The sequence below is a fragment of the Elaeis guineensis genome, chromosome 16 (assembly GCF_000442705.2).
Source record: "Elaeis guineensis isolate ETL-2024a chromosome 16, EG11, whole genome shotgun sequence".
Taxonomy (NCBI): Eukaryota; Viridiplantae; Streptophyta; class Magnoliopsida; order Arecales; family Arecaceae; genus Elaeis; species Elaeis guineensis.
Window position 1 is genome coordinate 40,073,669 of NC_026008.2, and position 14,223 is coordinate 40,087,891.

The following is a 14,223-nucleotide window of genomic DNA, read 5'->3' on the forward strand; positions in this document are numbered from 1 at the left end:
TTCGGGTTGCAATTGCAACCTATCTCCAGTGGAATAGTCGGTCAAGAATGGAATCGTCATGTTTGAACACCGAGTGATGGGAAGTCGAGAGAGGATGCTTGCTTGCCGGTGAAAGAGCACAGTCAAAAAGGCCGAAGATGAGAGCAAGGGCTCGCGATCTGTTGAACTAAAAACTGGACGGAGGTCGGATCAATAGGGATCGGACGAAAAGATCGATCGATGGCGTCCAGAAGCGGCAGCAGGATCTGTAAGGTAAGCCCTCGCCGAAGATTGCTCCAGCGAGGATTCTTCGACACTCAAATCAGTTTCTAGCTCAACAAATAAAGGAGCAAGAGAGGCAGAGTTTTGGCTCTGTATTTTTATGTGTATCTATCGGAGGTCCCTTCTTACCTCTATTTATAAAGGAGCAAGGTCAAGGACGGAAGGTCATTCCGATCGTGTCCCATCATACGGAGCTGCATGGGACATCTTTAAATGGCCCTGATGGTAGGCGTGCCTTTTGTTTGGCGCGCAGGTGGCCGTGGCGACGGGCCTTACCATGAGTGTAATGCAATTAATGACCTCATGGCTTCCCATCATGGCGTGCAGCCAGCCGCCCAGGATATGGCTTCTGGGTGACATGACTTGACGTGATCCAATAGGGTAGCATGGCGGTCACACCTAACGTTCAATTGCTCGGCTGGCGCTCGTCGAATGGTGCCACCCAATCATCGATTCCGATAGTCGGTAAGGCGCCAAGTAGTCAACCGTATGCGGAATATTGCATCTCATTGCAGGTGGCACGTCGAATCGGATCGGCTTAGTACTGATTTGGTTAAGTGTGTTGCCCTTAGTCGATCAAGTATCGTCGATCTCAATCGGTGGTTCCACCGATTGGGGTAAAACACATTGATCCAAGTCGGGCTAGACTACAGCAACTTGATCAATGCAGCGCACTTGATCGGTCAGGAGGCGAGGAAGAAGGTTAGTCAGATAAGGGTCGAGGATTTACCCCAACATATACCATGTATCAGCACAACTGATCATTATATCAAATGCGGAGAATTTTGATGCATGATCTCCTATAACACCGTAGAAAATATTGCTTTATAAACTTTTTTCCATTTGACCAGATTCTTTTCTATTGCTCTTATTCCAGGCAATTGGAAACTGGCATCAAGGAAATGAAACAGCTGATTCGATCTCAACTTTGATGTATATAGGTTTGTAAAACTCCCTGGGTAGCCAGGGAAGGCCACTTGTGGAATCCGAGGGTGGATGCACTCCCTGTCAAAGTTAAAATAACTTTCATCAAACTTACATGCACATACCAAAAAAAAAGAAACTTACATGCACTTGAGTACATCAAACAAGGTCAATGTTACCATCCTAGTTCAAGTCTTCCACAAGTCCAATTTTTTCCCTCTTTTTCATTTTAACAGGCTAAAATCAGGGAAGGGATCCATTGAAACCCAGCTTGCTAGAATCTAATATCAAGTGATTTCACCAACTCAACCAATTGGGATGCTCCATCCCAAATGGGGTTTGCTTATAGAGCATAACCATAACTTGATTTAAGATTGAAAGAGTTAAATACAACATGCTATTTCATGTCTTCTGGGAGACATTCGAACAAGTCCACCAGCTCAAACTAGTTCCAGCATACGTTCAATTTAGTAACACTCGATTTTAATCCACATCTACACAAGTTTGAAAGGAAATATAAAGGCCTAAAGAAAGGAACCGTTGTAGTTGATGAACTGGCTACAATTTTTGAAAGGTGACCTAAAGATGTCCCTGAGTTTCTGATCACCCTTGAATCCAGTGGCGAAGATAAGTATATCAATCCCTAAACCTTTGATGATCACCCAGTACTTACATAAGCTAAAGGATTTGGATGCCCTTAGGACAATGCTCCCTCCTTCCACTCTATCATAAAACTTTCTGGCAGTATTGCAACCAAACAAGAAGCCATTAATTGGAAGAAGCTATGCTCCGGCACCATGCTTCTTCATCGGCATGAGTGGATCAATACTACCCCTACTTATTTGCAAAGGACAGCAATATTAGAATCCCTTCTATAAAAGTCTACAATGTTTCAATCCTTCCAAAAAGAAAAATCTAATTAGAGTTACTACAGAAATAGTTTATGTCTTCAATGGTCTGATTAGGGATTATAAAATAAATAAATAAATATATATATATATATATATTAGAGAAATCAAATTAAGATTAGTATAGAAATATTTTTATATTCTTAATCAAGTCCTGTATTATCTTTGTGCACTCCAACTTAATTAGCGGGTAAAAGTCCTATTAGTTTGTTAAGTCTGTTGTAGGCTTCTTGACCTCACCTCTTGTTTTTTAATTTTGCTGTTGAACTGCATCTCATCAAAAAGACAAACCGCAGTCTGCAGGCCTCTTGGTTGTCCCTTCCCCCATGACTGTAGCGACCTACTACTCCACAAAATTTATCCTCCCATTGCCTCTACAATTTTGAATTCAGCCATTTATTTTATTTGTTACTGTTCATCTTGATGAGGCATTTAAGTAGAGATCTCTTGCTTAAAATATCGATTACTGCCTCTATGTTGCTTTTGGTGATCGGATACTTCAGAAGCTTATATTGACTTGGCACACATATCCCCAACATAGAGTAGAACTCAAGCACCCCTACTCATTTATCCATTCATTAAACCCATAAAAACTAGGTGATGAAACCAAGAACCTTCTTCAGTGTTGCTTTGAGATTCATAGAACTTACAAACTGGCCGCTTCCTCTCGATAATCTTCTAGCACCTTAGAGACTCATTTGGTTCACGAGAAGAACTTTTCTTCTCAGAAAATAATTTTCTTGGGAATAGGATTTTGATATATTTGGTTGATCATGAGAAGATGACTTATTATAAAGTAGCTTATGTTTGGATGAACACCTATTTTTTTGAGAAAACTATGTAAAATACCTATTATACCCTTAGTAGATATAAAATCATACATTTTTACTCATAAACTTTATATAAATATTAATATTATATTTATATTAATATAAATATAATATTATAATATTATAATATGATATTGACCATAATAATTTATTGTATTAATATAATACTAATATATTAATATTATATTAACATAATATGAATATTTTAATATAATAAATTTATTAATATAGATATAAATATGATATTATATTAGTATAAATATTATATGAATATTAATAAAAAAATATTATATTAATATAAATATTAAAATAATATTAAAATATAATTAATATTAATATTATATTTATATAAATATTAAGATAATATTAATATAAGATTATATTACTATTCAGTATTTCATTATAATCATCTAAATTATGGATCTTAAAAGGGCATTTTAGAAAAGAAAAAAATACTACTACTTCCCATATCACAAAAAGTGCCAAAACCCACCTTCTTCATGAATTTTCACTTTTCATGAAATGTGGGAAGTGACTTTCCATAAAAAATACTTTTTTCACTCTCTCTCTTCTTAAAACTCCAACCAAACAAGAGGTACTTTTTTCACTTCTCAGGAAGTGCCTCTTCCTCCCTCCACTTCCCGTCAACCAAACGAGTCTTAGATATCTTCATACTTCATGGTCTTGATATTCTTGCCATCTCGGTTGTAATTTCAACAATATATGACAAATATTAATGACTAATCGCCAATCCATGTAGCCTCTTTGAGAATCCTATAATCATCACTGCAGTGGCAGAGCGCAAGAGGGACCAGAGGGGGCCATTACCCCCCACTAAAAAAATATTAAATACTTATTACCCATATATTTATATAAAATTTTTTGCATGTATACCCTTCTAAACATCCAAATTCATGTGGATACCCTTTCAAAATTGATATTTGCATGTATATCTTTATAAAATACTTAATTTACATGTATACCCTTCTTTTTTTTATTTTTTGTATATATACCCACGTCATCTAACGCTATTAAAAAATTAACGGTTTAAAATTTAAATGACTGAAATACCCTTACGGGTATATATGCAAAAAAAAATTATAATGGTATATATGCAATTAGCAATTTATGAGGGTATATAAATAAATATTAATTTTGAAAGAATATTCATGTAAATTTTGATATTTAAGAGGATATACAGGCAAAAATTTTTAATTTAATTTTTTTCTATTATATGTTATTTTAACGAGATGGAAAGAATTTAAACATATTAATTAATGTCATAGTAAGGGTGATTCAAGTACATTAATTTTTATCTATTGTTTATTTGTTGGTGTTTATAGTAGGATGGTTCACTTGTTTAAAGATTTTGTTCATCTATTGTCATTATTCTTAATAGCAATAGCTGAGATATCAGTCCCTAATGCAGCTAGACGCTCAATTTCATTCTATCTTTGATTCTCTTTTTGATCATCTACTCGAACCTCCCCTATTGCAGCTACTTCACCTTTACTTTGGTCTTGGCTACCTAGTGTTGATTGAGAAAACTGTATATTATTAGCCTCTTTTGTGACAAATAAGAAGCACTCCATCAAATCTTTATATTCTTCAAACAAACTCATTAATTTATAATCTGTATCTAGAATCATATAAGACTTAAGTGATAAATATCTAACGACAGACCAAAGCTTTATGGTCTCTTTAAGCTTCAAATTGAATATATGCACTATATCATCATATGGATCTATGTAAGAATAGCGGTCAACATCAACTAACTAATTTTTTTATCTCCTAAAATAATATTTTATTTTTGTAGAATTCTTAATCTTCTTAAAATAACTTCCAAATTTCATCTTCAACTTGAAAAGCGGTTGCTTCATTTTAATAAGTCTGGACATGGAATAAGCAACTATTCATGATAAATCATATACGAAATAAAAATTAATATGATATAAAAATAAAAATTATATCCAACAAAGAAGCAATAGATAAAAATTAATGTACTTGAATCACCCTTGCTATGACATTAATTAATATGTTTAAATTCTTTCCATCTCGTTAAAATAACATACAATAGAAAAAAATTAAATTAAAAATTTTTACCTGTATACCCTCTTAAACGTCAAAATTTGCATAAATACCATTTCAAAATTAATATTTATTTATATATTCTCATAAATTACTAATTACATATATACCTTTATAATTTTATTTTTTTTTTGCATATATACCCATAAGGGTAATCAGTTATTTAAATTTTAAACCATTAATTTTTTAACGACGTTAGATGACGTGGGTATATATACAAAAAATAAAGAAAAAAAAAGATATAAATGTAAATCAAATATTTATAAAAATATATATATAAATATCAATTTTGAAAGGATATCCATACAAATTTGGATGTTTCGAAGAATATACATGCAAAAATCTTATTTATATATATAGTGACCTCCCCAATTTAATGTCAGGCTCCGCCACTGCATCACTGCATGGCTTCACTTTTACACATAGCATCGCACCCATGAGTCTGCTCGTATGCTGGCATATGCCAAATATCCTACTTTATTGCCAGACACTGACAAAAACTTCGACAGGTCTACATCTTGTTTCTCCCCTTATTCCCACTTTTGTCCGCATATCACTGTTTCAATTGTTCACTCACCCATCAACATTTTCATCTGAGACTTTATGCAGAGGTTGGTCACTTTGCAACGATTCCTGGCATCAAAGCAATGTATATGGTTAATAATCATGCCCCAGTAGCCCCTTCCAGTTTCATCTTAGCTTGACAACTAATGACTGATGAACACTGTCACTAGCATCAAACCTTCATAGCCTCTATTCATGGATTACATTGATATTTCCCAATGCTCATGATTTCTTATAATCATAGCTCGACGGTTGAAACAAAAAAGTTGGCCACTTATCATGCAGTTAATACATAATTTGTTTGAAGTTACCCAAAAAAAAGAAGTTGTTTGAAGCTACCAACTCCTCTTTCTATGATAACCTTTATTTAGGTTTTTATGTTTTTGAAGGTACAACCAAACCTAAGGAACCAAGTCATTCCAAGTTTATTCTTCATTCAGCCTTTCAGTGTTCTCATCAACGCATACTGTACACAAACATCAACAAATACTGAACACAAACATCACATTGAAGAATCACCTGGCATGCTACCTTTGCCTCTTGGTTTTCTGCTCAAATTTTCAGGTTCTACGTATACCATAAGTAAAGCAGAATTATTAATGTATTGCATTTTGAATCATTTAGGGTATGGAGCATCAAAAAGATCTCCAGTGTAACTTGTTCCGTAAAAACCAAACATCATTGCACGTTTTTTATTGCCCACATAAGTAAAAGAAGATATATGGAAAGCTGAGAAGAAAGGCAATTCCACACTAGCTATTTGCATGGTTTTCATCTCAGCTGAAACCTTGATCAAGCATGATTTTTGAAGCTTCTTTTGAAACTGATCCATAACTAGAATCAAGCCAAAATTGACCCCCAAAAACTTGATTTCAGGATTACCAGTCAATTTAAATCTAGTTTAGTTCTGAAACTCATAAAGACCAACCATGGCCTCACATAACCTCGTTACTTCAGGCAATCTAAACCAGTATATTCCAATATATCAGCTGATCCACTATCAATGTTCTGATCTTTATTTTACCATCTTCAATGAATCTTTTCAATATAAAAAATTAAAATCCATGTCTAAAAGATTGTAGTTTATCTTGTTTTTCAATATAATCAGTCAATACATCCATCATTATATATTGGCCAAAGAATAGCATATTTTTCTTTGTCACAACTTTTATGGCTTTCCATCTCAAACCAAGATAAACCTATAACTTGGTTCATCTAGGCATATGTCACACATTGAGCTAACCAGAGTATCAACCTTTAAAGACTTCAGGCTATCTGTTTGAATGGACACAAAAATACCATTTCAATGTATTTGCTGAACATAAGTTCCAACCAAATAAGCTATGAAAGGAATTCCATCATAAAGATGTAACATGTTAAAATGCCAGCACAACGAACATACCACTTTTCATCCACTTTAGACACTGCATTTACTTCAATTTCTAGCCCATGAAAATGTAAACTGTCACCAAAAACCCCTTCTTCCAAACTATGTTCAAATCTTCCTTGGCTTCTTTTCTTTTCGTTATCCAAATTTAAAATAGGAACCCTTGCATAAATTGTATGATCTAAGGGAAACATGGTCAGACCATCAAAAACAAGATTTTCATCAGCTGGTCCTTTCAAAACACATCTCTCAGCATTTCACAAGAACTGACTGCCTCCATAGTTTTATTAAGCATTCATGTTGACATAACCATGTTGCCATCTCCTTCATGACCATATGATGCCCATGTGCTTGCTTCACTTCTCAAATGGATAATAGAGAGGATCATAAAATTGTTTAAAACTTTATTATGTATCAAAAATATTTGATAAAAAGCAGTAGTATTAGAAGCATATCATCACGCCATCAATTGCAAAACAAAGATGAAGTATCAAACACAAGCATATGTGCATCCATACATGGCACATTCACACAACCAGAAAAATATAGATGTACATGCATGCATATTAAAAAGATGTTCTCTTTAGGCAGAGTAATTTCACCCTTCTTATATGCATATGCAAGCTCTTAGTCACCAAAACTTAAAAGCACATAATCACAAAGCATGGTTCATCCTTGCCTTGATAATAGACTAGGTTTCAACTCATTTCTTTTGTCAACAGATTCAGAATTTAACATATGAACAGCATCAAAACTAGGCTGAATGCCTTTTTTTTTTCAATCCAAAAAATGAAAATAAAACAGAAAAGGTGCAATGTCGCAGACATATGACTCACTTGAATACAGATGGCAGATCTCCTGTCAGAAAGAATGTTCGTACATTTCTTTTTTCATCTAAGATTGCCAAGACAACTCTCTATGAACTCCTTAAGTCTGAGTAACAGTCATCTGCCACAACTCTCAACCAGAAACAGCACATGGTGGAAAACTCCTTACTGGGATGGACCCATTCCACTGCTTCCTAGACCCATCTTCTGCCCCAACTCTGTGAGCTGCTCAATAAACTCTGCCCCATTAAGAACCTCCGTGGTACCATATATGACATGCTTGACGGGCTGTGAACGTTGTGCCAGCTCCATCAAACTCCGATACTCAACATAGTTCCCACCACCTATCATGAAGACAATTGCTTCTTTGAATGGTCCCCTCAATTGAGCCCCAGATCCTGACCTAGGGGCTCGTGGATCAAACACAAGGTAAGAATCCACCTCCGGGTTCGGCTTCCCTTCCATCAATGCTTCAACCGTCCTCGTTAGTGCCAGTTGTCTCCCACCCGATAAAAGATTTTTCATACCTGCAGTCACAGCACTGATAGACTGCCCATAAAGCTTCTCAGCCCAATCCACAATGTTGCTTCTGCTTGCCGAGCTTGCAGAAGCTGCCAATGATGCATTCAAAGACTTTATCTTCTTCACATACTGAAAGGCACAAGTATCCACATCAGACTCCCTCAATGCTGCTTCTATCGGCTCGACTTCAGATTGCGGTGTCGTCTCAAGAGAAAGAAGATATGTTATCGCAAGCCGAATCTTATCCACCTTTGTGCCCTTCCCTTTGAGCAGACTAAGCAATTGACTCTTATCTACACTTCCTTTTGTCAACAAGTCATTCTCGAGAGTGCAGTAACCATCCAAAGATCTCTCCTTGATCTCACCCAAGAGCACGGTGGCGATGTTGGTATGCTTGTCGATCATCTTCTTACGTTCAGTGAGCTCTGGGAGCGAGTTCACAGCATTCATCAGATGCTTCGTGTTCCCAATCAGATCAGTACCATCAAATTCAACTCCGTCCTTGCCGCCAGTCCGCTTGTTAACCTCATCGACATCCTGCTTGTACTTGCTCAGCTGGGTCTCGATTTCTTCTGCAACCTTCTGAAAGGGAGACCAACTATTCGAATCCCAGAACGAGTCGGAGACGTCCAATTCATAAGATTTGGCGGCAGCCTTCTCTGCAGGCATGGTCACTCTGTTCAGCTTCATTCCGAGCACGTCATGGACCAGTGGCCGGTAGCTCCAGTCATGCTGGATCCCAACTGCGAGCTCAAAATTCCGATCAAATATGCAGAGGAGCGGGCGCTGGAAGGAGCTCGCAAGAACACCACTTTCTGAGAAAAGATTGTTTTTTATCACCAAATGGTCACGGATGCGCGAATCCAGAGCCGACGCCACCATCTCCGCCGGGCCGCCGCGCGCACACCGGATTACCGGCACAACCCCGAGGGTAGATAGGACACAAAACAAGCCACTAACGATCTTCTCCACGATCTCCTCGATCTCGCGGTCCCCGGCCGAGGGGTCGTTGATCTGGACGTAGGCCTTGGGCTGGGCCAGTGAGAAGAGGGTGTCCTCTAGGGTGACGAACTCGAGATACTGATCGTGGATCTTGGAGATCCGGTGCACAGCGTCCTTCTCGAGGGTCTTGAAGGCGAGGGTCTCGAGGAGGGGGCGGGGGAGGGAAGCGGAGAAATTGAGGTGGAAGGACTCGTAGAGGCCGCGGTCAGCGTCGGCGGCGATCCGATCGACGTTTTCTGGCGTGGGGCGGACGAAGTAGATGGCGGGGACGTCAGGGACGGTCTGGCGGCTCTTGTCGATGGGGAAGAAGAGGGTGATGCCGTGCTTGCGGAGGTCATTAACATGGATTAGGGGGGAGAGGATTCCGAGGCAGAAGGCGTCCATTATCAGGATCTTGTAGACCTCCTCGGCGGCAACGGCGGTGTCGGAGGAGATTCCGCCGCCACGGTTCGAAGGCTGGTTCAGATTCAGCATCCGGACAATGAGGCCTGAGGGGAAAATGGATCAGAATTGGGAGATTGAGCAGCGGGGGAACAGATCGAGATCGGGGGGAGGAGGCGACTTACTCATTTGCTTCTGCCGGAGATTAAGCGCCATGGATGCGCGAGTTCCCTAGAATTTCTTTCCTTCTAGGGTTAGGGTTTTAGGAAATCTTTAGCCACGAGAGAGGATTCTCGGGTTAGGGTTAGGGCTTGGATTTGGATCTGGGAATCGGAGGTGGAGAGGCGACGGAAGCGACGCGGAGTGGTGAAAGGCACGGCCGGTGGCGACTTCAACCGACGGAAACTAGTTTGGTCACGTGCGATAAACGTGAGAAGAACGTTGATTGCTGTAGTCAAGACTGTTCGCAATTGAATTTCAGACCGAAGTCGATAGGTACTGAATCGAAAAATCAAATCAAAATCGAATCGATAGTTCGGTTCATTTTTTTATTTTTATTTTTAAAAAATTTAATTTAATTAAAAATTTAAAAATTGAATTAAAAATTAAAATTATAATTTATATTTATATTATTTATTATTTTAAAAACTTATTGATTATATAGACAGATGATTGGATATTAAATTTTATCTATTATTATAATTTTCTATGATGCTTGGTTACTTGTTTGTATTGTAGATAATATAATTTTGATACGTTACATTTTATTTATTATCGATTTATTATTTATCAATTATTAATATATTTATTTATTAATTTTTAATTTTAAATATAAAAAATTATCAAACAATAAATTCAACAGGTCTTGAGTTTAATTAAATGCAATGTAACAAAGTAACAATAAATTGATCATAATTATTTGAATATATTATATCAAAAATAGATAATTACAAATGAAAAAAATTATAAAAAAAAAATCGATTAACCAAATCGAACCGAAAACTTTTAATTAAATGCAATGTAACAAATTTACAATGAATCGATAATAATTACTTAAATATATTGTATCAAAAATAGATAACTGCAAATGAAAAAAATTATAAAAGAAAAAATCAATTAACTAAATCGGATCGGATCAAAATTCTTGGTTCAATTTTGGTTTGGTTCCTTTCTTATTCGAAATAATTTTTAATTTTTATTTTTTTGTTATTTAGTTTTTAAATCAGATCGATTCGAATTAGATCGGATCAGTTAAAACCGAATGAACAGCCTTAGCTGTAGTAGCCAGTAAGGAGTTGAGATCTATTTGATTGGGATATATTAGATTACAGGATAATCTGATAATTTTTAAAAATTATTATCTAAAAAAATAATTACGGAGGAGAATAATTTTTATTTTGTTTGGTTGGTGAAAAAATTACTCCTATAAATAATATTAAAAAAAAATTATTACGTTTGATTGGAGGTAAAACTAGGTAAGATTATGGCCAAATTTGTAAATATATCTTTGAATATAAAATAATTTTTTAATACTAGGAGAGCATTGTTATCTTTAATTAGTTTTTATGTAACGACTATAATTACATAGTCCTTTACATAATACCATCTCTGTCTTAATTTTTTTACAAAATTTTTTTATTGAATGGATTTTAAAAAAAATATCAAAATAAATTTAATAATTATATACATAACTTTATTGGAGATATTTTTGTCAAGTATGGATTACTGTTACTCAGAAATTTATCAAATACCAACCCCTCATGGTATTTGTTTTACCTTCTCTCTCCAAAAAATAAGCATGGGCCCACCAACTTTTTTATCATTTTTTTCTCTTTTTTATACCAACTATAATAATCTGACATAGGAATCATTTTCATACACGAGATTATCCTCAACCAAACAGCTCCTAAGAGAAATTCATTATATGAGGTCAGGATCCCTAATTTTTTTTTTAGGGGAGAGAGGGGGGGGTAAGAACTATCTCTACTTAGAATGTGTGCTACTGGCTATCAACTTGACATATTGATTAATAACTTGTATTGAATGGTTCTAGTCTTCAAGGGGGCTACGACAAAGATATCCTTTGTCACCCTATGTATTTATCTTATGCTCTAAACTTTTATCTTTACTCTTAAAAACTATTGTTCAATCTCGGATCCTAAGAATGTATAGTCTGAGGAGGAAGGGTCCATGGCTGTTTCATATATTATTTGCTCATGATATGATACAAGTTGCTAGGGCTACATTATCTAATACAGTCTGTCTCAAAACAATCTTACAGACTATTGTAGCATTTTGGGACAGACAATTAATATCAATAAATCATATATTACTTTTAAACATGCCTTGCCTAGAGACAAAAAGCATGGCATCTATGCTAGTTTCAGTATGGAGTTATGTACGTCTAGCTGGAAGTATTTGGGTGTGCCAATTTCTGGAAGGAGATTACGTGTTTCTGATTTTTCATATTTGGTTGAGGCAGTTACAGCTAGAATAGATAATTAGAAAGGGAAGGCATTGTCATTTGTAGGTAGGATTACTTTGTTACAATCTATTCTAACAATAATTCCAATATATTGTATGTTCTCTGCTCATGTCCCATTAACTATAGCGGCAAAAACTAAGAAGAAATATAGAGCATTTCTTTGGAGACATCCAGTTGAACATAGAAGCCTTCAATTTGATCTTATGGGATTAGATTTGTGCTCCAAAGAAAGATAGGGGCCTGGGGATTATTTCTCTATATCAGAAAAGACAAGCTTTAATTGGCAAGATGACTGCTCAGCTAATTCTTAAGCCTCAATCACTTGGGCTCAGATAGTTTGTTGTAAATATAAATTTTCGAGGTCTTAACATGATTACAAGAAGCTTAGTAAGTGCTCAATGTGTCGGGCAAAGATAGTAGACTATGGTGCAAAAATTTAGTTCCAGTTTCAGTGGTTGGTGGGCAATGATGAATCTATAAAGCTGATTTATAATCCATGCTTATCTCCATTATCCTTTGTAAAGTGGCCAACTTATCTAAATATGGAAGAAAATCTCACAAATATGAATATGCAGGAGGTAATTTCACAAAATAGAACTTGGGACAGAGATAGGCTGTTGACTCTATTTTCAATGGAGATGGTGGATCAATTTGTCAGATTCCTGTATCTCAAGATTTATGACAAGACCAGATTCGATGGAGTAAGGGTGGGATTAATGACATAACCTTGAGAGACATCTATCCGTTGTTTAGAACAGCTAATTTATTGCAAGAGGACTGAGAGTTTCATTGGATTTAAAAATTAGACATACCGTTGAGTATCAAAATTTTTTGGTGGAGGTTGGTGTGGCAAAGATTATCATGTAAGGATTTGCTATATCGAAGAAATATTATCCAAACTGAACTCTCTCTTTGTGATATATGTATAGATATGATTGAGGACTGTCATCATGTAATTCTTGGGTGCTTTTGCAGACTCCTATTGGAGGAAATTGGAGGAGATGTTTGGTATTCAATTTCAATTTGCTTCTTTGCCAGCTGTGGAGAATTTTATATTTAAAGCCAAGGTAGAGAAGGTGCTCAAATTTATTATTATTCTATTGCCGTGGTATCGTTGGAGGGCTCATAATGAAAGGTTATTCCAAAATCTCTCTATTACACCCCATCAATTAATTAGGAATGCCATTCATATGATGCCTTTCTATAGCTATGCTATGCTGAAATATTAGTTTGAGAGACAGTCATAGCACTAGAAAACTAGTACTCCCATTATATACTATTAGCCAAGGCTTGAGCAAGTGAGATGGTTTTCTCCTCCCACGGGAGTTCTCAAATTAAATTTTGATGCATCGGTGTCCTCGGAAGGGGTGGCGGTGGCTTATATTATCAAGACCATTTGGGGCATCAGCTTAAGGACCGTAGGAAAGAAATTGCCATCTTGTTCTATTGTACTTGCTGAAACGACTGCAACATGGTTTGGAGTTAAAGTAGCATTATATGAGATGAATATTCAGCAACTTATAGTAGAAGGAGATTCTATGACTATAATCCAATGGTTATCCAAGGACTATTCCAACATTCAATCAGTGCACCCTCTATTAAGGGACTTAATGGTATGGAAGTAGAATAATAAAATTCTTAGAATTTGTCATGCTTATAGGGAAGCGAATCGAGTTGCCAACTAGTGGGCTAATACTGCTCAACAGGAGGACTTTGTTATTATATCTCATGACTTAGTCAGCCCTGAGCTTAATGTTTTACTGATGGCTGATACTTATAGGGTTATTATTGAATGATGATGATGCTCATCCTAATATGCGGATTCTTGTTTACAAAGTTTGATGCCTATCAACTATGGCTTGATTTCTATCTTGCAATGGGTATTGATATGTCAAACCTGCTATGAGATGTCATGATCTTGGTTGCCTTATACTATTATGGAAGCTCTAAGATTACAGTAACCTATGGGCTCATGACTTTTCTTCTTGATGTTACTATTATTGTTCTTTCTTATATATGTATATCTGTTGGGACATTCTTTCGA

The 14,223-nt window shown here is 36.0% G+C and overlaps 1 protein-coding gene across 2 annotated transcripts; it reads right to left on the minus strand.

The window, feature by feature from the left end:
- Positions 1–5,470: 5,470 nt before the first annotated feature.
- Positions 5,471–10,090, minus strand: LOC105059696 (SEC1 family transport protein SLY1). Of its 2 annotated transcripts, XR_003802726.2 has the most exons (3): positions 9,880–10,090; positions 7,799–9,801; positions 5,471–5,644 (listed from the first exon to the last, which is right to left on the minus strand). XR_003802726.2 is itself a non-coding variant. In XM_010943108.3 (2 exons), the coding sequence occupies exons 1-2, from the start codon at positions 9,908–9,910 to the stop codon at positions 7,955–7,957; spliced, it is 1,878 nt and encodes a 625-aa protein (XP_010941410.1). In that variant the 5' UTR covers positions 9,911–10,090; the 3' UTR covers positions 7,615–7,954. The 2 variants fall into 2 exon arrangements, 1 of the variants encoding a protein (XP_010941410.1); XM_010943108.3 differs by lacking the exon at positions 5,471–5,644 and having other exon boundaries at positions 7,615–9,801.
- Between the last annotated feature and the right edge of the window lie 4,133 nt (positions 10,091–14,223).

What these genes read in the sequence shown, in the direction of transcription:
- LOC105059696 (XM_010943108.3), bottom strand. Translation starts at nt 9,910, where the DNA reads ATGGCGCTTAATCTCCGGCAGAAGCAAATGA. An exon ending in TCTCCGGCAGAAGCAAATGA is followed by an intron (nt 9,802 to 9,879) that starts GTAAGTCGCCTC and finishes TTTTCCCCTCAG; the next exon opens with GCCTCATTGTCCGGATGCTG.